We start from the raw sequence: 27,542 nt of genomic DNA on the forward strand, positions 1-27,542 counted from the left end.
CTGGCCTGTCCCTGCCCTTGGACCATGGTGGCTAACCAGCACTCTTAGGATTTGGAAACAGAGTTTAGGAAGTAGGAGACCAACTCATTATAATATAACATTGTAAAAATGAACAATTCTGAAAAAGTTAAAAACTTTGATCAGTGCAGTGGTCAACAGTGGGTCCAGAGGTCAATGATGAAAAAATGCTACCCACCTCCAGAGAGTGAGGTGATGGATATACAGAACAAGGTATATGGTTTTTGGAATGACTAATATAGAAATGTGTTTTTCTTGACTGTGCTTATTTATTAGAAGAGATTTCTTTTTTCTTTTGTCTTTGCAACGGGAAAATGGGAGGGAGAAAAAATAAAATGCTTGACATTTAAAAAAAAAAGACATTTAATTTAAAAAAACTGAAAGCTTAGAGAATTCAATAACAAGAGAATTTGGTACCAACCAATTCTGCTTCCTCCTCAATTCTCAAGTCTTACAGCCAACTAAGCAGTACAAAGGATAGAACACCCACAGGCTTTGGATCAGGAAAATCTCTTTTCAACTCTGGCTTAGAACCTTAGTTACTAACTGTGTGATAGACAAGTCACTTAACCTCTTTCTGACTCAGTTTCTCCATCTGTAAATTGGGATAATGATAATACAGTAAGTTATGAGGATAAAGTGAGATAACTATAAAGTGCTTAGCACAATGTACTGCATATAATAGGCACTTAATAAATGTTTGTTATCTATCATCTATCTATTTATCTATCAATCTATATATTTATCTAAGTATCTATCATCTATCTATATATCAACCTATCATTTATCTATGTGTGTATCTATCATCTATGTATGCATGCATATATTTGAGTATCCATTATCTATCTATAAATCAGTCATTTATCTATTTATCTATCATGTATCCATCTTTCTAATCTTACTCTGATGATATAGTTTGTCTAATTCCATGCCTCTTACTCCTGAATTTTGCTACAATCTACTTGAAAACCCTTACTTGATCCTGGTAGGACACTTCCCTTTCAGGTTAGCTCTCTGTTCTTGGTGCCTGATCTCAGCCCTATCCTTCCCTAGTATCTGGCAAGCAAGTCCAGTTTTCTAGGATAATTTTGTATCTTCTGACTGCTGATGCCAGCTCTGATATCCCCCCCTAAGAGGAAACCATGAATGGTCAGAAGAACTTCATTCTGCCTGTTTTCTGATTGAGGCTGTCCCCTGTAGGATAGGTGAGAACCACTATGGACATCAAGAGATCAGAATTCAAGTCAGGAACCTGCAGCAAGTTATATTGTAAGAAGAGAACGTGGGAAGAGCAGAGAATAAGAAATCAGGACCTTAGACAAGGGTCTAGGTTGAAATACAGGAACTGAGCCCTAGAAGCAAGAAATGAATACATTGAGTTGACTAATTTGAGTCAATACAACACTGAGGATAGCCTGAGTTTTTCTATATATTCATCAGGGAAGGTGACTAAACTTTCTGTAATGGCCCAAATATCTGGGGTGATTCCCTATCAAAAGATTATATGTAGAACTTTCTCTGACCTTCCCATCTTAGGAGCAAGGTGGAGGTGAGTCATTTACTGTATTTCACTCAGAGAATTTCTTCCCCTCTAGTTTAACTACTTCATAAAATTTAGAATATAGTTCCAGAGTTGGGGGGAGATAATAGGGCTAATCAGATCACATCGGTATTGTGGAGTCACTTCTGATTACCACAGCTTAAGAACAAAAATAACAAGCTGGAGCATTTTCAAAAGCAGATGAACAGGGTAGTGTGGGAACTCAAAACCATGTCATTAGAAGGTTCTGAGGATATTAAACTGAAGGGAAACTAAGAGGAGGCAAGATAATGTCTTCCAATATTTGAAAGGGTGCAGGAGAGTGAGTGGGCTTCTTCTGTGTAGTTCCAGTTGGAAGAATTAGAACTATGTAGGAGAAGGAATACATATTTTGTCTGAGTTTAAGGAAGACCTTCCAAATAATTCGAGCATATAACATGGAATGGACTGTGAAATAGTATCATTGACAATATGGATATTGGTCTGTCTGTTGGGATATCAAAGAGGGGATCACTACCTAGGATGACTAGATGACTTGTAAAGTCCTTTGAGAGTCTAAAATTATCTTTGAGGAAAATGATGAAAAAGATCAGAGAGTAACAGAGATAGGAAGGATAGGGCAGTAGAATGAAGGAGAAGTACATAGGAGATTCCTGTTGTTCTGCTAACTAAGCCAAAGCAGAGTTGACCACCTTCCCCAGTTTTCCCTGCAGTTTTCTCCTAGGTAATGAATTGCTGATCATGTGCACTTTCCTGACAAAATGTAGCAAGGCAAACAATATCATGGCAACTTGCAGGGAAAATTTCTCAACTGCAATTTCTATGAAATCATCGGCTTGGCTGCTTGAATTACTAATAAAATGATGTAGGAGCTATGAATGATCTTGTCACTATATCTGAGTATTGTCTATAAGCATTTGTAGGCAGAAACAAAGGTACAAGGGGCAGCTAAGTAGCAAAAGTAGCTAGACTGCTGAGCCTGAAGTCAGTAAAAACTGAGTTCCTATTCAGCCTCAGATATTTACTAGCTGCTGTATAATCCTAAGCAAGTCACTTAACACTATTTACCCCAGTTTCCTCATTTGTAAAATGAGGGAGAAGAAAAAGATAAGATAATTTAGTATCTTTGACAAGAAAATCCCAAATGGGGTCACAAAGAATGGGGACATGAGAAAACTGACTCCATGACAAAAACAACATAGGTATCAAACAGTTCTGGAAAACCACATGCCCTTGCAGGGGGTGGGAAGTGAGGGGTAGCATCCAACACATTAGTCTGAAATCCCTCCTCATGGATTTGCCCTGGACTTTTGGCTTGGGAGCCTGTGTCCTGAAACAGAGGGCATATGCTGATGGGATGAAAGCAAACTGAAATAAATAGATATCTTTTCTGTGCTAACAATGCAGAAATGTCTTGGGTAGCCATTTTAATGATGTTACAGGGGAATACACTTTACAAACCTACAGAATTGTGGAATATAGTCATTATTCTTCCTAATAATTGCCTAGCAGTTGAAAATGTAGCTCAGGTAATGAGTGTGTCATTGATGCAAACCCTACCTGGAAAAGCTTGATTCTTTTTTCCATCTTTCCCCAGAAATAGTCTGAACACTGCATCCAGATGGAGGCGATGACTGTCAGCAGGGAGGTAATTCACCCCAAAAGAACTTGACCTTTCTGCCACATTTCATGATCCTCTCATAGAACTGGCTTAGAACAATTTCTAGATAATAGTTATTACCTCTTTTCTAGACAATGCCTTGTCTTGAGAACTGACAGAAACGATTTCACTATTTTAAATAACATTCTCTATTGATCCGTTGGAATTGTATCATATTTTTTTTAAATATCCACTCTGCAGTACAGCTGCAATTACCACATGCCATTAAAAGGTTTTGCTTTGACCTTCAATAGGTAAAATATATTTTAGCATTTCGTGGCTCAACTTAGATTAGGAAAGAAGAGAAAAGGGGGAAAAAACAAAGAAAATTTGTGTGATTTTCCTGCTAAAGGAAAAGCATTTGAAGAAGGTATTTGGGTCATAAATTTTCAAAGGTAAGCTAATATTAATTACTTAGACATTTTAACCAGATATGTTAGGAGAAAAAACAGTCAAGGGTTGGCTTACATATGAAAATGTAAAACAACATGAAAAGTTTATCTGTGTGCCTACTCAGAGATAGTCATATAAAAAAAAGTTTATGTAAAAACAATACAGGAAAGCTGGTGTGGTATCTTTAATTTTTTATTTGAAACTTAATTGAAGCCTTCAAAGACCACAGCAGGGATCAAGGAATGTATATTTTTTTTAAAAAATTATCAACTATAACACTAGAATTTAATTTTCTTTTATGTTTGCCAATGTTAAAATGTGGAAGAAAAAAATATCAAAACTTTTTTTGTAGATAGCCATGACATTTCATTAAGCTATTTTAATACTAACATGTATTTCCTACAAAACACAATGATTTCATAAATTAATTGATTTAAAAGTAGGTACCAGTTACACATTTTTATATAAAAATAAATTGTATATAGTAAAAAAAGGTCAAAAAGCTGACAAAATAGGCACTAATGCTTTAAGGATGGTCAAGTGAATTAATTTAAGGCATTTTTAAAAAGGTACAACTGCCTTTTGATTTTTGTATTTCCTGAGCTCTTTTTTGAATATTTTAAAAGATCTGAGATTAATAAGGATATGGGTACCTCCTTCCATCCATGTGGATTCCCCCATACCTTAGCCGATGCTCAGTATAGTTGATGTGGCCAAAGATAAATAAATAAATAAAGCATTGCCAGATAGTCACCCTTCCAGTTATGTAGTTCTCTAAACTTAGCATGGCTGGTCTTTGGGTAGACAGTATACTTGCCAGGCCCATGTTGGAAGACTTCCCAGCTTAGTAGGACCTGTCAGAATTTATACTCCATTGGCATGCCCTTTTAGAACCCAGAGCCACCTTTTAACTACAAGAAGATATCAAAGAATTTCTTTGAGTAGTTGAGTTTTATTAACTCATATTTTTGTAAGCAGCTAGGTGGCTCAGTGGATAAAGGATTAGACCTGAAGTCAGGAAGACCTGAATTTAAATCTAACCTGAGACACTTAGTGGCTATGTGACTCTGGGTAAATCACAATCTTTGTTTGCCTTAATCCAATAGAAAAGGAAATTGTGAACCACTTCAATATCTTTGCCAGGAAAACCCCATGGACAGAATAGCTGTACAGACTCATATTTAGCTTTCTAATGAAATAATTCGTTTTTAAATGCAACTGATGCTTTTAAGTAAGCAGTAGATACCATGATTTTAAAAAGTTATTAGTTACTATAGTACATTTTTGTCTTTTATTTATTATATGTTAATTATATTATTATTATATTATATTAATTATTAATTATATGTTATTAATTATATGTTAAATCACAAACAGATTCAAATAGAATAACAGATTCAAAAATGACAAAGTGAACAAAGGGAGAATTTTGTTTGAAATGAACATTTAAATAACAAGGTACCTTTAACTTGGGTTTCTTGTGCCTGAATAGCATGCCTCATCACTCACACTATTAAACCTCGTTATGTTAACCATTCCCCACAGATGGGGCAAATTAAAGCTCCCTTCATTTTCCATTTTTCAGATCAATGTCATTATTCAGGACATATGCCACTGAGGACTTTAGTACTGAGATACTTACTTTTTCAATTCTAATGCCAGTTTTAAATAGCAAACTATGCAAGAATACTTGTTTAATTAATAGAAACTTGTTTTCTGTAACTGGTAAGTATTTGACTTACAACATTTTACACTTTGGGAACACAAACAAATCAATACACAATTTCAAAATGGCCTTAGGGTTTGGGGGATGATAGTAGTTTGGTCTTGAAATACAACAAAGCATCTTAAGCTTGAATAATCTGCATTCTATCTTGATGTCAAACAGGACTTTCTTTTTAAAATCACATAACCTCTCTACCTAAATTCATTTTTCTGAGTCTCCTTTACTATGAACATAAACTCTGAGAATCTCAACAAGAATTAAATCCACCAGATAATCTAAATGAATCTCATTTGTCTATTAGGTACTGTTTCCAATATATATTAGTGAATGTTGTAACCATTGTTCTGGAGTCACAGAACTATTATGGCATTGATTAAAAAAAAAAAAAAAAAAAAGGAAAATGCTCTATTGGCCACAAGTCCTATCCAGAAAAGAAGGCCAACTTGTAATTTGTTTGATTGATAGAATAGAGATGTCAAACATATGGGTTTCAACACTCCCAAATCTGATCAAATATAACTAAGAAATATTTAACAAAGTTTTAAAAAAAATTGAATATGGATAATGTTATTATAAATGGTTTTCTAAGTTAATATACAACCTAAAAGGACTTTTATGTGCTGTTTTAATAGCCTCATTTCTATGAGTTTGCCACAACTGATATTGAGGATAAACGTATAGAAAAGAAACTTAGGGATCATGGCTGGATGACCATGGAGGTAATAATTGCCCACTAGACAAATTAAAAGCAGAGCTTTATATAAATTTACAAGAACAGAGAATAATATTAAGACTCTAACTACAAATATTAATAGTTTTTTTGGGGAAAGTAACATTCAATTAAACAATCAGATATTGCACAATCCTTTTAATTCAATCAAACAACTGATTGGATTTTTTTTACCAAAAAATGTTTAGAATGTATAGTTATAACTTAAGGTAGAAAGATCACCAACCTAAATGACAATAGTCAATGATTTTGGTTAATAATAGGAAAATGAATCAAGATTATTCCAGAGGGCAAAAAATGTTGTTTAATTACCCTCTCCTGAGGACATGGGCATTTTCCTATTGTTTTAACTTGAATAATAAACTCTAAAGTCACCATCTCTTTTAATCTTTTTGTCAGTGAGGTATATCATTAATTCAGTTCAAAAGGGTTTATTGAATGGTAATGATGTTGATAATAGCTAACATTTATATAAACATTAAAGTTTGCAAACTGCTTGGATCTCATAACTATTTGAGTCAGATACCTACAGATATTATTATCCCCATTTTACAAAGAAGGAAAATGAGAGTGGGAGAGTTTAAATGACTTGTGCAAGGTCACAGAACCATAGAGGGCCTACTATATATTCAGCACTGAAAGGATACCGATTCTAGATTTAAAGGATCTAAATTCCATTTCTACTATTTATTAGCTATGTGATCTTGGATAAATAGCTCAATTTCCCTAGGTTTCAGCTTCTTCATCCATAAGAGAGGATTGATCTAGATGACTTTCAAGGTCCCCTTCAGCTCTGGCAAAAGAATTAACATATGTAAAATGTTTTGCAAACCTTAAAATACTATATAAATGCTAGGTATTACTTATTTATTCATTATATGTATGATTCTATGACTATAACTGTGCACCTGAGGGATTGTACAGCAAAAAATTCTTCTAGAAACCTTTGACAATTTATAATAAATTGATCGGGATTAGTCTCCAACAATACAATTTGACAGTAAAGATGTATCAATATTGCTAATTAGAAAAGAAGAAAAAGGTATAGGACTTACATATTGGTATTAGCAGTTGATGTCAGCCACTCACCAGCTAAGCCAATTATATCCAGTCCAGTAGAGAGTTGATTGAAAAATCGAGGATGACCTAGTAAGACAAGAATAACATATGCATATCACTTTGACTCTGGACATTCACACAGCCACATGAACATGAGAATTTCTTCCTCTGGATAGAGGGTCGATGGACCCAGAGTGCAGACTGAAGCATATTTTCTTTTCTTCCTTCTTTTTTTCTTTTTTAGGACATAGTATGGGAATTTGTTTTGCATAACTATAGATATTTGTAATAGGCTTTTCCCCCCTTGCTTTCTGGCCAGGTAAGGGTGGTGGGGAAGGAAGGAGAAAATTCAGAAGTGAAAATAAAGTTGGAAAATAATTTCTAAAAAACCCACAAGAATTGTCAGACCCATAGTCTATCATCCCCTGTGCTCCATGTGAACAATAGCACCAAGGGGCACACAATGCAAGGGCAGTCTTCTTTAAAATCAAGCTTAAAACTTAGTGATATCCCACAAAACAGTTTGAAAACTGGGACAGTTTTAAAATAAAACAGAAGCTGCAGCATTATAAAGGCAATTGCTTTACTTCTTGTAACTTTTTTCGGTTTGCAAATTTCTCACGTTTAATTTCCCAGTGTAAAACAAAATGAAATACCCTTGAGAACCTAAACTACTCCTGCAATTTCAATCGAGTATGACCTCTTTAAAACCCCTTTGGATCAAGATAAGATTCAATGACTCAGCTTTGAACTAGTCTAATACCTCCCGTGACTGAGAGGGAGAATGGTTCTGTAATTTAGGGGAACATCTTGATTCTGCTGCTTCTACCTTGTTACATGACTTTAAAACTGTTAATCAGTTAATTTTCTGTGTCTTATAAAGGTAAGTTATCCAATCAAACCAGTTGGTTCTGTCAAAAATTAAATCAAGATGCCAAATGACCTAGCTTACTCAACTTTTCACTCAGTGGACTTATAGTAAGGTTCTGTGTAGATAAAACTTCAGTATCCTTTATCTGGAAAAAGGGGACAAAAATAAAAATCCAATAACATATGTATTGTGATGAATATTTACTATTCCTAAAAGACTAACATCCTTTTGTTCTCATAATACCTTTATTAACATGTCTGATGCTAAAGTCCTTCCTTCAGTAAAGTCATTGCCTTAGCACAATTTAGCCTTTATCGAAAAGAGAAGAGTAGTGGCAAAGGTATTGAAAGTTGATGAAAATGTGAAATGGCTGTAATCAGTCCCTGAGAATCTGTTATACTGAATTTCACAGCAATAGGCAGTGACCTGCTCTGCTGTTATTCATTAAATCAACAAGCCTTCGCTAAGTTAATTATTTCCTATTTATGCTTTATATAGCTTTGTTTGCACTTGGTAGGTGCTTAATAAGTGTTTATTGATTGATTGGTTGGGAAATAGAGAACTTCCCTTTAGAGAGAGACAAAGAAAAGACTCTTTCAGCTTGGTACTCTTGGGTAGTACATAGAGAGCTGACTTTAGAAGGAAGTTCTGGGTTCAGATGATCTGACATATATTTGATTGTGTAACTAAAGGAAAATCATTTCATTTCTCAGGCAGTTTTCTTACTTAAGCTTTAGAAAAGGTAATTCTGCATGAGTTGAAAAAAGTTCTCGCTGCAGGCAACTTCTTATATCCATGAATTTACAAATCTTGGCAAAAGAAGATAGGATAATCATAAAACAATATACTTAAATGTCTGGGCTGACTATAGACACATCCTTGAACTTATCATTCACTCATTTAGAATATACCTAATCATTTGAGTTCACCTTGGAAGCATTTCTTAAATTGTAACCTCCTGTACCCAAGAGTTCCTAGGAGAATTTCACTGGAAATTCTTGTGATATATAAAGATTTTAATAAAGGAATCTATTTAACTATCACTGCTGGACCAGATTCTAAAAGTTCATTTAGACAACTCTAGATTGTCTAGGGCAGATGTTCTAGCTACAGAGAGTTTTTAGTTGTGGTCAAACTTAAGCTGATGAGATGTCCACATTAAGTTCATGACCAGGATGATGAGCAAATTGTCCTAGGTCAAAAAATAAAAAATGCTTCTGTGCTGATCAACATTGAAGTTGGACTCATAAAGGCTGTTTATACTTCTCCTCAGGGTTAGAGAGATCCAATATCTACCCCTCATCCTGAAAGAAGTAACATTTTCTTGTTTTTAGTGGAGGTAAGATGTGGTGGAATGACATGGTGGTGAAATGACCCAAATTCAAGCAGCAGAATAAAGTCAAAGGAAGTCTAGGATGCTTGGGGACACTAAAATGATGACTATCATTCTTCTGGAATGAAGTCCACCTGTGTTCAAGTAAAGAACTAAGGACTGAGGAAAGAATATATTCAGCAGCTATTGAATGCCTCATGTAAACTGGAAAGGCCAGAGAGCTCTGCAAGCTGCCGACCAAGCTAACTCAGTTAACCAGAAGTGGTAATTAGGAACTGAAGAAGTACCATTGACCCTCTTGGGCAACTCTCCAAATTCTGCCTCTTCCTCTGAGCACCTGGAATGTGCATCTTTGGGGAACCTGTATAAACAAAGCCTCTTCTTTTTGGTACTCTAGATAAATTCATATAACCAAATAGTGCCAGGAAATTTAACTTCAACTAGCATGAATTTATAGAGTGAAGTGAGCAGAAACAACAATTTATACAATAACACTGGAAAGACTTAAGAACTCTGATTTATCAGAGACCAGTTATGATTCCAAGAAACTGATGAAGAAACATACTATCCCTACTCCTAACAGAGAGGGCATGGACTCAAAATGCTGAATAAAGCATATTCTTTTATATTTTTTGGTACTTGGTCAATGTAGGAGTGAATAGTCAAATTCACTATTCACTTCATTAGGAGAGTTTTTTGTTTTTTTCTTTTTCAGTGAGGAAACGGGAGATGGAAGGGGAAAAAGTGAGAAAGTGGATTTTTGTTCATTGAAGATAATAAAATTTATTTTTAAAAGATGAAATTTATTCTTTCATTAGTACGAGATTCATAAAGAATGTCTAATGCAAGACTTGGGTCTCTAGATATCTACCTACCCAGACATATATTTGTTTCTCCTTGCTCTGGATGAATACACATTTCTCTGCCATATGCACTATAAGATAAAAAACCATTGATTTTTGATATGAGCTGGCTGGGCTAAGCTCACAAAGAACCATAGTAATGAGTCAATACCTCTAACTTCTGCTTTGTCTTTGGAATCACCCTCCTGGTTGCTCCTATGGGGACTTTAACTTGAAGGAGAGATTTTTGGCTGAGAGTTCATAGGCTTTTTTTTTTTTATGGAGATAACAAGGAAGCTTGAAGATTTTTTTATTTCACAAATTGTATAACAGAAAAAAATAAACAGGAATCTGAATCCTACTCAGTGGCAGGAACAGGGAGAGAGGGAGTTAATTAGTCAGGACTAGGGATGGAAATCACAGACCAAAAAAGGAACAAGAAAAACCAGTCTCCTAACTGCCAAGTATAAGTTGATGCTTAAATTATTGTCCAATTTTTGAGAGAAATGATGGACTTAAGATAGAGAATGAGAAGTACAGTTTTAGAAGCATAATGGGGAGATTTGGTTGCTTCATTATATATCTACACATATATGTATGCATGTAAATTGAAAAGGCTTTGTTTTTCTTTTCCTTTATTCCTGTTGGAAGATAGGATGGGAGAAGAAGGGAGGGATAAAGTTAGGGTAAGAGAAGAAAAAAAGAAAAGGAAAAAAAAGAAGTTACTGAGGCATATTTTTTTTCTTTAAAGAAGAGAAAAGACCAGAAAAAAGTCCAGACAAGTAGGATACTTCAAAAGCAACAAGTTGATTTCATCATATTTTTTTAAAAAGCAAGCAATACTTAATAGTTGTCCTTTCATATATCTACCTTCTTTTATCTTTCTAATATGTTTATGGAAAAAAACTGTAAATTCAAAATAAAAATTAATTAAAATATAAATAAATACTAAAATTTTTAAATGGTGATGAGTTATGGTCAGAATCATTTGATTTCCCCCAAGCAGGATAGGAAAAAATTCATGATACCAAACTGCCAGGTAGAACTTCCAGAGAAATTTACTCCCTCTCCATGATTCTGAAAGTTTGTGCCATTCCCACAGGCTACCAGACATGTGACTGATTGCCTACTGAAATAGTTTGTTCTTATTAGCCTTTCTTTAGAGCCATGTGTACATGCAGAGGTGGGGAAAAAACTAAGATGTGGAGGATAGAGTTTAATCTCCATGTGTCTGCTTGTCTGGGGCTCTACCTGTTCGAACTCCATACTTCAGAGTATCTCTGCAGTCCACAAGGATCTGCTCCAAGGATTCGGGGTGGTCAGATAGCTCTAGGTTGAAGCCCTCCATTCCTTCCAGTAACTGGTGTGGGTGATGGAAGTCCAGCACCTTGGTTGATCTGTCAAATGTCTTTCGAACATAGTTGAGAAGGATATCCACCACTTCCAGAAGGAACTGCACAGTTTGCTCTTCCCCATTCTTGGCTGGAAGAAGATCTGAGAGGTGAAATACAGCAAAGAATTAACATCTAATATGCGGAAGACTTATGCTTGAGAATCAATGATATCTTTCCCATTCCTTCCTATCTATATCACTATCCTCAACTCCCAGACTCACTTTGGGATGCTCCCTCAACTAGGCAATTACACAGAGTTAAGAAGAAATGCATTAAAATTTTGCCTCGTATGCTTATTAATTATGTTTTCCTGGGCAAGTCATACAACCTCCTTAGGTCTCAATCTCTTTATTGTAAAATAATGAAGTTAGACTTAATAACCTCTAAAATTGTGATCTTATTATGTCCCTCTTCACCCCCCCCCCACCCCCCCGATGTTTAGTCTGGAAAAGAAAAGGAGGAAATGTAGGTAGGTGAGACATATGATATCTATCATTTTTGGAAAGGTTGTAATGTAAAAAAGAGAATAGATTTGTTCTATGCATCATTGTGAGTAGCTAAGTGGTACAGTGGTTAAAGCACTTGGTCTGAAGTCAACAAGACTTATCTTCATGAGTTCAAACTAGGCTTCAGATACTTCCTAGCTATGGCAAGTCACTTAACTTTGTCTCAGTTCCTCATCTGTAAAATGAGCTGGAGAAGGAAATGGTAAAGCATTGCAGTATCTTTGCCAAGAAAATCCCAAATGGGGTCACAAAGAGTCAGACAGGACTGATCAACTAAATAACAATCTCCAGAAAGATTGTTTTGGTCTTTTTGGACCAAAGGCTAGAAATTATAGAGAACCTTAGCTCAGTTTATATATGGAGACAGAGATATTGCAGACCTCAAACCCATTTGGGGACTCTGCCAAAGAAATTCAACATAAAATATGTGGAGGTTTCAGACTATGACATTCACTTGAACCACAAGAGTAATCTAAGGACTTAGATACTTTAATCAACATAACAACCAACAATAATTCCAAAAGACTCATGATAAAAAAAACCTCCTGATAGAGAAGGGATAGACTCGGTATAGACTATTTAGCCCAGAAACAATGAATGAATCACATAAGATCACACAGATAGTAAAGACCAGAGGCAAGGTTTATTTATTTTGCCTTTTAATTTAATTTGTTTCTTATTAATAATATACATTTTTTCTTTTCACCAACTCCCCCATCTCCAGTAAAAAAAGAAAAACAACTATGAAAAATCAAACCAAACAAATTTCTGAATTGGTAATGTCCAAAATATTTGTCTTGACTCCACCACTTGTGGATAGCATGATTCTCCATCAGTCCTCTGGACTTGAGGTAAAATTTGAAATATGTCCATTGCCTCTCATCATTGAACTCTATCCTCCTGTCCCACATTTCCTGCCTTTATCTATCAAGAGCCAAACCATGAAGGTCTTTATCCTCTATTTTCTGGACAGCATGAGCTTTCTGCCTTCTTACACCAAGAAGAATTTTCCAAAAGCTATTGGCTTTTAAAAAGGGAGTGGGCTTTCTCATCACTAGGGATATTTGAGCAGAGACTCTTGGCAGGTCTGCTATTGAATGGATTCCTCAACTGATTAAGAGGCTGGATTAGATGAGGTCCCTTGCAGTTCTGAGATTTTGGTTTCCATAAGTATCTGGAAGATGAGGTTTCTATGATAAATTGGGGATGGGGCTGACATTCTCAATTGACTTTTAAAATAAGTGAGAATTGGGAAATTGGGAAGGGAGGAATGTCCCTATCCTTGAGATATAAAGAAAACAGCTTTGATAAATGAGGGTTTGCAGAAGTGAATTCAATTTCCTGGTGTCTGCTCCCCACTCCCCAGCCACTAGTACTAGCAAATCCATGAAACAATCAAACCAAAAGGCTTCCTTAGAAGGAAGGGAAGGATGAAGGGGTCAAGTGCATTACCTCTTGCAAACAGGTTGGAGAAGTCAGTCTCAGTTCGACGGAACCGTGCCTCCCGCTCACTATTCTCACATGATATCAGATTCTTTGAGGATTGCCTCTCCTTGAAGGCACTCACAATTCGACTCTTCTCTTCCAGGCTGTTGGTCCTTTGCAAGAAGCCTATGTTAATGTAAGAAAAAGTGGTCAAGGATTCCCCATCAGGCTTACAATCAGCTGCAGGGTCCAAACCCAAGCTGTCTAAATGAATTTCTGTTTTTCTTACAGTCAGTTTAGCTGAATCTCTGTGAGCATGCTCTCTCTCTCTCTCTCTCTCTCTCTCTCTCTCTCTCTCTCTCTCTGTCACACACACACACACAACACACACACGATTTCTCTGCCTTGGGCAATGAGAAAATAGCACAAAGTGACATCAATGGCACAGATCCAGTCATGTTCAGAGAGAAAGAAAAAAACCCAACCCCAACAATAAATGAAGCCTATTTCCATTTCTGAATCTGACAGTAAGCTCTGAATTAAGTCAATTGGACATATTCCACTCCAGTAACCAGCCCTAGGAATAGGGTTTTAGGGAATGGATGGGATCATTGTCACTGAAAGCAGCCATAGGATTTATGGACTCTGTAGGCAAAGGGAAGGAGGGGGTCAGGATGGGCAATGAAGGGAATTCTGAAATCTGCTCTTCTGCATCCCTACCCCTTAAGTCTACTGACAGAAAATTTTTCTGACTTAGACCTAAAATCTTATTATTTCGATGCCTCTTTCCTCTTTTTCTCCTTGGCTCAACCATTAGGGAGGAAGAGATTCTAGGAAATGGAGTTGGGTGAGATCTGAAATAACTAAGGAAACAAAGGCTGGTTTTTCTGAGCATATTGATTTATTAAGCAATGCATTCCAATTGCATAAAAAATGAGGACCAGGCCTCCTCAGCCTGGCATTGGACCCAAATACAAGGGGAGACCAGTTTTTTGTGCTTTAAAAGAAAACAATTAACAGGATGCAAACCAGGATATAAGATTAGGTAATCAAAATTTTCATTGGAAGAAAGATTAGCAGTTTTCCAAGGTGGGAGGGAGAGAGCAAACAGGTACAATTTCTCTGTATTCAATTAAAGGAATAAGGAAACAGTAACTGATTGTCTAGTACAGGGCCACTTGTTAATAAGACAAATATGTAGCTTGAGATTTATAATTGGAAGAAAATTTCTTGCATCAATCTTTGACTCTTATTGTGTTTTTGGTCAGCATAACTTAGGTCCTTAATCAAGAGTCTCTCTCTAAATAACAGGTAGAGGTGGTCCACCTTCCTAGCTTGAGTTAAAAAAATGCAATAAAGTTTTCTCACAAGTAATTGAATCGTTTTCTCATAAGATAGAAATTGGACTAGTCTTATAATAGAATAGAAAGAGAACTGAGCTAGCTCTAGAACTGAGTTACAAGATGAAGTTAGTGTGGTTTACTCAATTGCACAATGCTTAGAGTAGCGCCGAATAGTATCTTGCAAATGAAGATGTACATCTTCTGAGTTGGAGTGATAGTACTCAGAGGGAAGAACACTCTCACCTTTAACTTTACCTCTCTGGGTTTCAGCATCCTGTATGTAAAAGGGCAATAATATTAGGGAAAGGAACCAGATACCTGTGATTTTATCAGTAAGGGAATTTCATCTACCAAAGAAGATCAGCACCTTCTCTTAAATTTATAGTTTTAACAAGTTCCCTAGATCATTGAGGGTATAAATGATTTGACAAAGATCAAAATTGGAAATCAAACCTAGGTCTTCTCTACTGTGAGGCTAACTCTCTACCCATTACACTATGCTGTCCCATAGGCTATAAAGCCTTTTTCTATTTGCTATGTAGAGTTGTTTTGAGTATTAAATAAGAAAATATATCTAAAGTTGATTGAAACCAGAATGTCCTGGAACTAAAAAGTGCTGAATCAATGTAAGTTTTTCTTCTTATTATTTTTTCCTCCAATAAGTTATTTTTCTTAGCAAAATTTTAAGTTCTTCTGACACAATTGTCACCAAAGAGACTTAAAAGATTTCAGGAAGAATAAGTTCATCTGTGAATTCAGAGTTTATTTTCCCAGAACTCAAAGGTAATTGTAATGAGAAATGGAAGAGAATAGGGGACAGCTCCTACAATGGCACCTTGGTTAGGAGTTGTAATCCTCACACACACAATCTCTGGTTATTTTTTTTGGATCTCTCCTGTCCTAAAGAAATTTAATTGAATTTTTTCTTCCTATGTCTTAGACCCATTAGCCCTGGCTCTGCACTCTGGAATTATATGGAATAAATATTTAGAAGATGCCATCATATAAAAGGCTTGATAGTAATTGTTGAATCCTCATTGGTTCTTTCTTCTATCAGAGATTTAACTTTCCCCATTTTACTCTTCTTTACTCTGATTCATTACTGGAAATCAGGGGCAGTTGACTAAACTCAGTTTTATCAGCATTTGAAAGAACCTGACATTTTCCCCAGAGGTAGTAAACATATCATAGGGTTGCCTAGATTGGTCATGAAGTTGCCTAGATGACTTCTACGACTACCTCTAAACAAGGAAGGTGAAATTCTGACTCATAATCAACTCCATCCCTCCACCCCTACATACCTTGAGGGCAAGGATTAGGAATTTGGGGACAAAAACGAAGTTTATATTGGCCTTTAGCAATTGTGCTACTTTCCTTTATGATCTTTGCTACCCTCCAGTAATTCAAGGAACCTAATTGCTCTATTTGGATTTCAGAAATCCTGTCACCAGCCTGAACCTGTCTTATCCTGATAGCTTTGCTCCCAGAGTCCCAGAGGCCACTTTTCCATAGTTCTAGATATCATTATATAAAAGAATGTTAGTTTGATTTTTTTCATATTTGCATGCTATGACTGCTATCAAAGTATTTAGTTATTTTGAGTCATAGATTTGCAGTTAGAATGGGCCTTAAAGTTCACATGCTCCTTATTTTACATATGAGAAAATTGAAATCCAGAAAGATGAAGTGACATCCAACATTACAAAGCTAGGAGGTGACTGAACATCTGATTTAGATGATTAGATTAAGATTTGATTAGATTAGATTAAGAATTATCTGATTCTTCCTTGAATTCTTTTATTTATTTATTTTTTAATAGCCTTTTATTTACAGGATATATACATGGGTAACTTTACAGCATTAACAATTGCCAAACCTCTTGTTCCAATTTTTCACCTCTTACCCACCCCCCACCCCCTCCCCTAAATGGCAGGATGACCAGTAGATGTTAAATATATTAAAATATAACTTAGATACACAATAAGTATACATGACCAAAACAAGGAATTATCTGATTCTTAATACAATGCTCTTTCCATTGTATTACATTGTTGTGTGCACATTTTAAAAGTATACAGTTTGGGGTGTATAATATATACATGATGAGTTCCTTTTTTGCATTTTTATTCATGCCAGGAGGCTTACTATCTGAGTGGATTGGATATCTACTCTCTTTAGGACCAAATTCATAACTGATGCGTGGTGGTGACACAGCAGAGCCCTGGAGATGATTCCCTTGGAAGCTTTGAGGGAATTAAGGGGAGAGAGAAGAAGGAAGAGGAGTTTGGGGCCAGATTAAGCTAAATCTTCTCAAAAGTAGAATTAGCAGACGTGAAAACCAGTCACCCAATATTTGCACTGGAAATTCCAGTGCTCCATAGAAATAACCTCACAAATTCAGTCCTATGTCCAGCTTGGGCTAAACCAACTAAATACCCTTAGATGACTTTGAGGGAGAGGGCAGCTAGAAATGAAGTCCCTGGTCATAATGACCTGAGGAGATGACATAGACTCCTAAATCAGGAAGAGAAAAAAAGTTCATGGAACTAGAGAAGGGAATGGACCAGTTTAAACAAACAAACAAACAAACAAACAAACAAAAAACCAAACTTCATCTCTGCTCAGCTTCAGGGAAATGAAAGAAAATGGGTTGCTTGAGAGAGCATTTGGCTGGCAAAGAGGTGAACTGAAACAATCTTGAAGGCAAACACTTGAGAGGCAGTGTTGTTCGTTGGAAAGATCATTGGCTTTGAACCTAGAGAAGCTGGGTTTAAATCTGAACTCTGCTACTTGCTACTTTTGTGATTCTGGGTAAACCGCATAGATTCCCTGGGCCATGTTTCTTCATAGTAAACTAAGAGGTTTGGATCAGCTCTAAATCTGTGATGCCGTAAAAGAATAGGGCAAACATACACAAATGTTTGTCAAATGAATAAGTGAATGTTGGAAGCGCTTATACCCTCCAAGAATTTAAGTGTCTAAATATCTGCTGATCTGAAATGTCATCATCATAATTAAATTGTGTGAGAACCTTCTACTAATGCAGATAGCAAATCTAGTTACTTAGTTACTAAATAGGTTAAGTCCTAAGGAGTTACCGGAGGGGCATAGAGGCTCACTGACTTGCTCAGATCCACGCTACTATTAAATTATGAGGAATGGAAGTTTAATTATGATTTTCTTGCCTTAGAGTTACCCCGGAAATAAAGGTTACTTCTATGGGAACTCCATATCAATCCTAAAATAAAGGGAAGAGTTCAATGCGAATCTCCTATATGATTTGATTTGAAGGGAAATTACTTCCCCAAATTGATAAACGAAATGCAAAATCTTAAAATTATTTATAACACAAATATAGTTTTTCCTTTGTTAACAGAACCTTACCCACGACTAATATAATGTCAATTATCTATCTCTCTTCTTTCTCCCCCTCTTCTAATTCCAATCCAAGAGTTTAAATTCGGCGGCTATTTTCAAAAGATAATTTTCCTTTCACAATACACTGTCCACTCCCCCTCCCATACTCGAGGCACATGCAAACAAACGCAAGCGCACACGGGCCCACGGACGGACACACACACACATACACAGAGACACACACACCAGCAAAGGGCTCCTTTGTGACTTTTTTCTACTAGTTGGGCCGACTCTGAATTATAGAAATTTAGGAGGAGTAAATGCTTTTTAAGTGAGGGAAGAAGAATCAAGTGAATTCCTAGGATGAGGATCTCTAAGCGGCACACTTCAGCTAGACTCATCTCCTATTGACCACCCGCAGAGAAAGGAGGGCAGACTTAATTACAGTAATGGGCTCCTGCGTTCTTTAAGTGCACTTGTCCAGTGAGTCCCGAGAACCATTCCCTTCCTCTTTACCGGGGACCGGAGGATGACTAACCCGTAATTTTCTTAGACACCTTATCCAAGTAGGCTTAATCCCCTGTCAGTTTTCTATCACTATAGACTACCCTGTATCCCAGGGATTGTTTAAATTTTTTTTTTTTTTTTTTTTAACTTTTAAAGAAGTTGCTTTACGCCATCTCTCTTTCCACCATGCTGGGATGGTGAACTTGGAGGAAGGGCAACAGCCTTCACTGAAAACTAGGCAGTAGTGAACGCTATGCAGTCTTGACTTAGCTAAAGGAGATGGGGTGGAACCTAATAAAATTTACTTTCTTCATCCTATCCCCAATCCATATTGTAACTGACCCGCTAAGGAGGGGGAAAAATAGTCCTTTTGGACATTGATTTAATTTGATATGATAATTCACGTGTATTTGGTGTTTTAAGGTTCACAAAAAACGCTTTACTAAGTGAAAGTGGGCTCCTCTTCCCCTCCGCCCCCTCCTCTGGCCATTCCTTGCATCCGCTGAGTCTCACCCACCCCCATTTCCCTTACTGTTCCTACAGGGGCTAGCAAAATGGGGTTGGCAGGCGGCGGTGCGTTACTCGATCAGTTCTGCTTGCCGGGCTGCATTAAAATGACAGCAGAGAAGCCGAGCGCTGCAGTCGCCGAAGGGACCCTAGGCGTAACGGCCCATTAAATCCAGATTGGGGGGAGGGGGCTATTTATAGAACAAAGCGACTAGCTCTTTGAATTTCCTCTTCCCGGAGCCTCTCTGCCACCTCTCCCCATTCCCCAACCTATACCAAGTGGGGAGAAAAGTCTTTAAAATGAAGATGTGAATTAAACTTTGTAGGTTCCTCTCCCGCCTCTACTCTAAACTTGAATCTTCATGAATCTAGAAACCCGGGTTGGAGGTGGGGAGGGTAGGGAAAAGGTTGAACCCCAGGCTATTCTTAAACATCACTGGTGGATTGGCATTTAAATTTCACTTGATGTGTATGTACACACATGCTGTGTGTGTGTGTATGTGTGTGGGGGGCGCGCGCGCGTACTTGTATGTGTCTTAATCTATCTCCTTTCCAAGCATCTCTCTGTGTCGATTGCCTTCACCCAAAGAAGAAGGATCACTTTAAATCTTCTTGCCTTTCTAAAATAAGGGGAAAAGAAAGGCTCTGAAGATTATCGGGGTAGTCTGGTTATCCGCTACTGTGTATTTTGGTCATCGCCAGTAGGGCGGGAGGAAAGGGGAAGGTTTGGAATTTCAGAACGAAGATCTGAATGCTCCAGGTGGCTGTCACTGGTTGGGTTCTAAACATTTTAAGAGCTTTACAACCGAAAAAGCAGCTCGCCAAGGCAGCTTGTTATCTCCAAATAGATCTCTAGCTGTATCTTGGTCATCCGACTGCTGGGTATTTGTTTCCTAGCTGTTCATTTAGTGCGTGCTGGGGAACAGGGCAGGCAATGCTGCTATCTCACCCACCCAGCCTTCTGACGAATTGCTTTTTAATAATTCTCTCGTTAATCTTTTCCCTCCCTTCGCCCTGGAGAGATCAGTATTTTCTGGTCAGATAAGGTTTGGGAATTTTAGACGGCGAAACATAGCAGGGAGAGAAAACCACCACTGTTCTCGCTACTAGGCTGCAGCTGCTATAACCGGCTTCCCTTCGAACACAATTTCTTATTGTTCTTTTATATTTCATTTATTTCAAGTAGTCACCACAAGATTCTTCGAATAGTTTCTCCATCCCTATTCGTCTCTACCAATCCCTCACCTGTCTGAAGCTCCCAATTGCTCATCTCTTACTCCGTTTATTAATTCCACAGCCCTTCAATCTTAGAAGCAGACAGAACAAGCTTGATTCTATCTCCCACCCCACAAAGCTTTACCAAATAGATTTTGTATGCACTAGGAGCTCTTCTCACGCGCTCTAGGTTAGCTTCAACCCTCCCTTCTCCTGCAACAGAAATTTCGCTCCCCGCCCTCTAACATCACCTAGGACACGCATTTCAACTTCCCCTTCCACAGATAACTCCTCTGTCTGGCTACAGAGGAATGGAAAACCATATCTTTCTCCGTGGTCCCTGACAAAAACCACAGTCAAAGGGATGAAGGAGGAAAGAACGTGAAATTTTAAGCACAAGAGCTCACGCTGAACATTTTGATTGCCCTTAGAAACGACAGCCTGCCTATTTCAAGCCAGTCAAATACTGCCCAGGGGAAATAGCTCTTGGTCAATTGGCTGCCTTCAAAAGGTAGGAGCTCAGGAACGTTCTTTCTTTCTGAGTAAGTAGGCTAAACTGGGGGGCGGATTTCGTGGGTGGAGAGCAGTCTACAGGCAGAAGGAGAGCGAAGCCCCGGGTGCGACCTTGCTGTACTGGCACCCTTGGGCCAGCAGAAGGCGCAGAGGGATCATCTAAAAGCGCCGCCTTTGGAGAGTCCCAGTTCTAAATCTAGTCTTTTTAAGCTAATGCTTCCAATTCTAAGCAATGAGGTGGATGAGGGATTGGGGGTTTTCAAAGAGAGAAAAGAAGACCCCTAAAAAAGTCGAGTTCCTCTTACCCACCTAGAACTCTATTAAAAATAAACTGTTATCCACATAAGGTTAGGGGCCATGGCTTATGGTTTTCTCTCCCCGAACATATCCCCCATCTCTAGCTTCAGTTCTTTTTTTTCTTACCGCATATCTTGAGTCCCAGTTTTCTGGTACATCCATGGGCCACCCCACACCAGGTGTCATAAGCTAAAAAGAAAGAAATAAAAACCATTCACTTAGAGTATGGAGGGGAAAAAAAAAACACCTTAGGAGGCAATTCTGGAAAGTAAACAGGATTGGGGGATGGTTGAAGTAGAGAAGACAGAAGTTGTTTCTTTCTTTAGATTTTGGAAGGAAATATAGCATTAAAAACATCAATCCAAAAGCACCAGCCCTAAAGTCAGGAGAACCTGAGTTCAAACCTGGCTTCGGACACTTAACACTTCCTAGCTGTGTGACCCTGGGCAAAGTCACTTAACCCCAATCCTCAGCAAAAAAAAGAAAAACGAAACAAAACAAAACAACAACAAAACATCCATCCAATCCCTACTATCCTTCCAGAAGGAAACAAAACTTATCGATAGCATTGAAACATATCCTTCTTCTAGCCAAACTTGAACTTCCTTCATCATTTCCATGAAATACTATATGGAGCTTAAATGAAGGTTAAAAAAAGTCCCAGACTCAGAAAAGAATCTACATTTAAAACTAACTGTGACCTAGATCCTGAGGTAGGAACAATGCTGGAGGGAGTAAGTAAGGAAAACAGAGCAGCCAAAGCCCTTTGTTTCAGTCCAGCAGATGTGAAAAGGCCCTCACATCAGTCCAGCAAAGGAACAAAAAGGCATCTGGGGACCTAAACATCTCATAATTTCCTGGCAGGTTTCCAGCAGAGTGGCAGCTTAAAATAAACTGGCATGAAATGGGGTCGCAGAAGAGTTCAGGAATTAATTGGGTGAAAAATAGTATTTGACTAGATGATAGGGCTTGCTTGACTGCCCTTCAGCTGGACTGAGAATCCTGAAAGACATTAGTGTGCCTCAAATCTCTTTCCCCATTTTTCCCCATTCCTACCTTCTTCCTCATTAACCCACTTGCCTCCAGTCCTCATCCCCATTTCCTGGACCAGGTTTCATTATGAGCTTGCTCTAGAATATAATCTATGGAAAGGGGGGTGAGGTGGGTAAGAGGATAGGGTGGTGAAGAAGAGTCATTGGGGGGTTATGAATGGGACATTTTAATATCATGGATGTTAGCATGCTATGGAATTTTTTTTTTTTTTTACCTTGACCACTGTCTGTCCCAGCTTGGTGCCTTGCTTTCATGTAGAAGGGGAATTAGGGGAACCAGTCCTGCAAGCATTTTCTTTAGTGCTTAATGGATTTAGATTTTGGAAGGAAATATAACATTTATGTTATATTTATGTTATATGTTTATGTTCTTCCAATGTCTCCAAATTTCTTTTATTTTCATATATCCCTAACCACATCATATGGTGTTGGCAGAGATAATGGGGACAGTAATCATTACTACATGGCCCAAAAGAACAAAGGGAACCATGAGAAAGAAGGAAACCGGGTATATTCACTATTGATATACACTGAGAGAAGACTCTATATAAGGAAATGTAAGCAGAGGTGTGAGAAAGAAATACTTCCAGTCACTCTGCCCTAGGGTCAAATGGAATAAGATACTTAGGGAAGGAGGACAAGAACAAAACAAGATGGAAAGAACTTCCTTTGGAGACCTAAAAACCTGGTGAATCAAGAAATAATTATGGTCACCATTGACTTCGAATGGTAATGGGAGAAAATGAGTGGTGGGGGTAATTTGAGGGATGGAACAGTAATATATTTTTCCGATATGTCCGTACCAAGGATAATAAACAAAGACACTTGCAGAAAGATCGGGGTAGTCACAGAGAGAAGGTAGTCTGTAAATGTGAAATACTGGCTTGGGTTTGTGAAAGTGACAGGCTATCACTTTTTGTGTCCCCTGGAAGGCAGAGCAGTCTAGGCTGTGCTAGGATGAAACTGTGGGTATGTAGGGCATGGACTGGATTGAGGATCAGCCTCAGCCCCTAAACAAAACAACGAAGAAACCAAACATCTCTACCTGCTTCTGCCAGTTCACTGGGAATCTCTTAAGGGATTCAGCCCTCTGGTTTTATTTCTTTGTCTTGGCCTCGACTGCTCAGAAAATCTCTTTGTTTATGTGTTAGTATGACTGAACAACAACAAAATTTGCGAGGGTTTAAGCCCAAACTCAACAAGCACCAAAGAAATATGGGAAGAATCTAGAACAGGTATGTGAGGAGAGAAGCTTGGTTTGAGGAAATAAAGAAACATGGAAAAAGGGAAAAGGTGATGGTAAGGGGAGGCATGAACTGGGGGAGGTGGAGATTGTCGTGAATAAGTATACTATAAGCAAAAAAACTGGGTCTAACAGCAAGGAAGATAGTAATGAAGAGTGAAAATAAATAAATCTGGAAGCAGAAAGACAAAAGCCAGCTCCCTGCATTCCTCCTGCTTCTCTCCCCCACACCCCCATCCCCCAATCCATCGGCCTAGAGCAGTGGCGCTGAAGCGCAGAGATGAGCGTGCCCGCCCGGCAGTCTCAGTCACGGTGGGCTTTGCTCCTCTCGGGTTATATTCTCTTTGTTATGAGCGTAATTATACACCAAGCTGGAGGGGGGGGGGGGCGAGAGGGAGAAAAAGAAGGGAATAGAATGGAAAGAGGCAACTGGGCTGGGGCATTTAAGTAGCTGCCCTCTTTCTCCCAGACTCCAGGAAAATTAATCCTATTTTAAAACAGCAAAGGGGTTCAAGGGGGACGGGGGCGGGGCGAAGAAGCTTAGGTGAACCTTCAGGGATAGGGGCGGGGTGTGTTTGGAAACAATCTGCTTTTGGATGGATTGATGCCCTTTCGTTAGGGTTTTCATCCTCCTCTTTTTTTTTTTTTTTTTTTTTTTTTTTTTTTTTTTTTTTTTTCCAGAATAGCATCCAGACATGTTTTTGCCAGTCTCAAGGAGAAGTACAGGGCAGGATTCTTTGGATTGCTCCCGAAAGACCATTTTCTACTGGCCCCCGCCCCTACAAGCTCCTCAATTAATTCGTTCATAATGATTACACCCTCCAATCCTATTGAAAAAAAAAAGAACTAATTGATTGTCTGAATTGTCAAGGCAGAACCACAACTGATTTTTTTCCCCACCTTCCCATCCCTTGCTTTCCCCTCACACTTCAATAGCTCGACGCAAATTCGGAGCAATTAGGGACACGGGGTTTTCAAAAAGCTGCAATTAAAGTCCAAATTTCCGCTGATTATAGACTTCCTAGCAAAGAACTGGAAGGATGGGGAGGGCGGCTGGGGGAAGGGGAGGGAAGCCAGCTCCTGGCTCAACGAATTCTAGAGACAGAAATGTTCTTGATTTCTCTTAGGGATTCCCAGCTCTTCTCACCTTTTTTTTTCTAGACCCATACACGATCTCCTTCATGTCAAAATAAATTACACATAGTAAAACAAACTACTTCCCAGATCTCCTACATGGATATCTACACAGCCTTATATGAGATCTTGTGTTACTGGGTTAACAGCTTAATCTTTCTAATCTTCAATTTTCCCCTCCTTTCCCCCATTTCCATTCTCAGCCAAGAATTTCAGGAAGAAAATCTGACAGGACTTACTTGTAGGGCGTAGGTTGGTGGGGTTAGAGTCCGGGCCCGGGTTGGAAGAGGAGGAGGAGGAAGAAGGAGCCGAAGAAGCCATTTGCTCTGTTGCCAGTGTCCCAGGTCTTATCTGCTTGTTTGGGTTCTTCACTTGGGAAGCCGATGGTTAATTAAGGAGCCGACTGCAAAAAGAGAGAAGGTGTTACACAGTTGGGATTTCCAGGGAAGGAGGACGCGAAAAGGGGATTTGAGGATAGGCAAAAGGCAGTGGGGAGTCAAGAGGCTCCCCCTTGCGCTAGGGCAGAGGAGACGGGAAAAAAAGAAAGGGACCTTGGTTTTATACATGAAGTGCTCGAGTGGCGTGCTCCAGAGCTGCTGTCAATTCAGCGTGCAGAGAAGAAGCAACAAAAAATATGGCCCGAGTCTCAGGCCCTTGGATTTCGGAACCTCAATTCTACGACTTCAGGAACTACAGAGGACATTCTGCATCGGGTTAAGGAAAGAAGAGCGGGGGTGGGGGTAGGGGAAGCGCAGTACGTGGACTCAGGTCTCGGAGGTCAGAACGCTCTGCCCAGGAGCCCCGCTCGGAGGAGAACGAAAGGGAGCTAATACTGAAGCGAGGACAAGCCCCAAAGGACTCGGCGCGGCGGGAGGGAGTAGGTGAGTGAGGGAGGCGAGAGGCGGGCACGTCTGGTAGGATGTCTGGTTTCTGTTGTTGTGTCTGGCAAATCCCTGGAAAGGGCAAGAAGGAAGATTCACGTTGCTCTGAGAATAGGGTACTAGTGGTGAGGCAAACTATCCTGCCAGATTCCCAAAGATATCCCGAACTGAGATATTTCCAGACTTGGCGGAGGTACAGAGACAAGTCACCCAGGGAAAGGACAATTCTCCCACCCCCACCTCCCCTTTCCTTAAATAAGCCAGTTAAAGGCTTTTCGGAATACCCAGTCTTTGGGGACCTGGACTGAGAAGCTTAGTAGGTACTCCGACCTGCAGAGTGGTCTTGTGCTATATCCCTTTCATTTAATCTCCACATTGCTCCGGTCCCTATTTCATTGCCTTTGGGCATACAAAGTTGCCCCCTAGGTTAGGGAGGCAAAGGAATTAGAAACCTGCTCCACATGTCTTTGGGAAGCCCTTGAAAGAGACTTGAGGGCGTCCAGAACCGTTAGGAGGGAGGAAAGGTGAAAATTCAATCAGACCCAAACCTCTGGAATAATATGCTTGCAACCCTACTTCTACCCAAAGTGCTCGAACGCGCGTACACACACACACACACACACACACACACAAACACACACCCCTCCAATACCAACCCCAGGAACAAACCAGATAGATTAGCGGTTGTAATGGAAGTAACAGGTTATTGTCGCTCTGAGCGGCTCTAGTGACTCTTGGAAAGATTTGTTTAGTGCTTCTTTTGGTTAGATAAGTGCTGGTTGCACACAACGGAAAAGGGGAAGGAGAAATTGATGATGTTCCCCCCCCTTCCCCCAGCCGCCCGCTCCCACATATAGTTCTAGAGGAGCAGCCTCTTTCTCCTAGCTCACAGAGCCAGCTTTACGCTGCTCAATTGTTTGGGGGTTAGAAAGGAAGAGGTTGTCTGTGCGGCTCACAAAGGGAGCTGGTCGTCTGGGGTCTCTTTAGTCACTTACAATTGCGGACCGAGGTAGTCTGCGCGAGCTGGCTGACAGGTTCCGAGTCTCGGGAAAACAGGAGGATGAAGGGGAAATAGCGCACTTCAGAAGCTGGGCAAAAAGACAGACGTTTATAAACTCCAGATGGCACAGCGCCCGTATTCCGAGCACTTAGGTGTTGAAAATGCACCTGGGGCTGACTTGCGGCTCTCAGCTCTTCCACAGCTCAGGAGCGCTCCTGGATGCTCTGTGCAAGGCAAAAGGATCAGCTCTGTTCCTCTCAGCTCCGCTCCTACGCAGGCATGAATCACAGCCTTGCTGTCCGTCACCTCTAGTAGATGCAGTCGCTGCTTTCTTCTCAGCTGTCTCCTTAGGTCCGGCAAGGGAGGGTGAGGAGGAGAGCATAGGAAAGAGGCAAAGGGGGGAGGAGAGAGAGAGAGAGAGAGAGAGAGAGAGAGAGAGAGAGAGAGAGAGAGAGAGAGAGAGAGAGAGAGAGAGAGCCAGAGCCCTTAGAGGCTCATTTTCTCCTGATGCTCTCTTTTTGGGGGGGTGTGGATGAAGTGGGGAGGCGGGGGAGAGATCGGTGGAGAATCACGGCGCTTTATAGCCGGCTTTTCACGGCTAGAATGCTGTGACTTACTTGCAGGTGCATGGACTTTATAGCTCCATTATCGATCCAGATCACGAAGTTGCACCCGGAATGAGTAATCTAGTACGTACTCACGCTCCATTTTTTTGAAAGAAGGCATGCTAGTGGGTGGGAATAAGAGTTGGGGGACAGAAGCTTTCTTTCATCTCATTCTGCTGAGCCATTTACCCCTCCCTTTTTCAAATTTCCCAAGAGATGGGGAAATTGCTTTCACTTCCCTGCTTTCCCAGGTTCCCTGGCATCCCTCCTCGTGACCTGACACTTGGAAACATTGTATTGTGAGGGGAAAAATGCGCCAGAATTCATCTTCGTTTCTCCCTCTCAATTCTTTTAGAAAGAAACAGTCTCGGGGAGCTGTAGAAGTAGCATC

The 27,542-nt window shown here is 39.3% G+C and overlaps 1 protein-coding gene across 2 annotated transcripts in view; it reads right to left on the reverse strand.

The window, feature by feature from the left end:
- Positions 1 to 26,963, reverse strand: part of GAD1 (glutamate decarboxylase 1) — a 52,546-nt gene extending 25,583 nt beyond the window's left edge. The window contains exons 1-6 of one of the 2 annotated variants that reach the window (XM_031960478.1): positions 26,542 to 26,963; positions 24,905 to 25,068; positions 21,363 to 21,425; positions 13,525 to 13,683; positions 11,424 to 11,666; positions 7,123 to 7,213 (exon numbers count right to left, since the gene is read on the reverse strand). In XM_031960478.1, the coding sequence (XP_031816338.1) occupies positions 7,123 to 7,213; positions 11,424 to 11,666; positions 13,525 to 13,683; positions 21,363 to 21,425; positions 24,905 to 24,986 (638 nt within the window). In that variant the 5' untranslated portion in view covers positions 24,987 to 25,068; positions 26,542 to 26,963. Of the gene's footprint in view, positions 1 to 7,122; positions 7,214 to 11,423; positions 11,667 to 13,524; positions 13,684 to 21,362; positions 21,426 to 24,904; positions 25,069 to 25,216; positions 25,464 to 26,541 lie in introns of those variants that run through there. The other variant, XM_003763952.3, reaches the window with a different exon arrangement.
- Between the last annotated feature and the right edge of the window lie 579 nt (positions 26,964 to 27,542).

This window comes from Sarcophilus harrisii, chromosome 3 (assembly GCF_902635505.1).
Source record: "Sarcophilus harrisii chromosome 3, mSarHar1.11, whole genome shotgun sequence".
Taxonomy (NCBI): domain Eukaryota; kingdom Metazoa; phylum Chordata; class Mammalia; order Dasyuromorphia; family Dasyuridae; genus Sarcophilus; species Sarcophilus harrisii.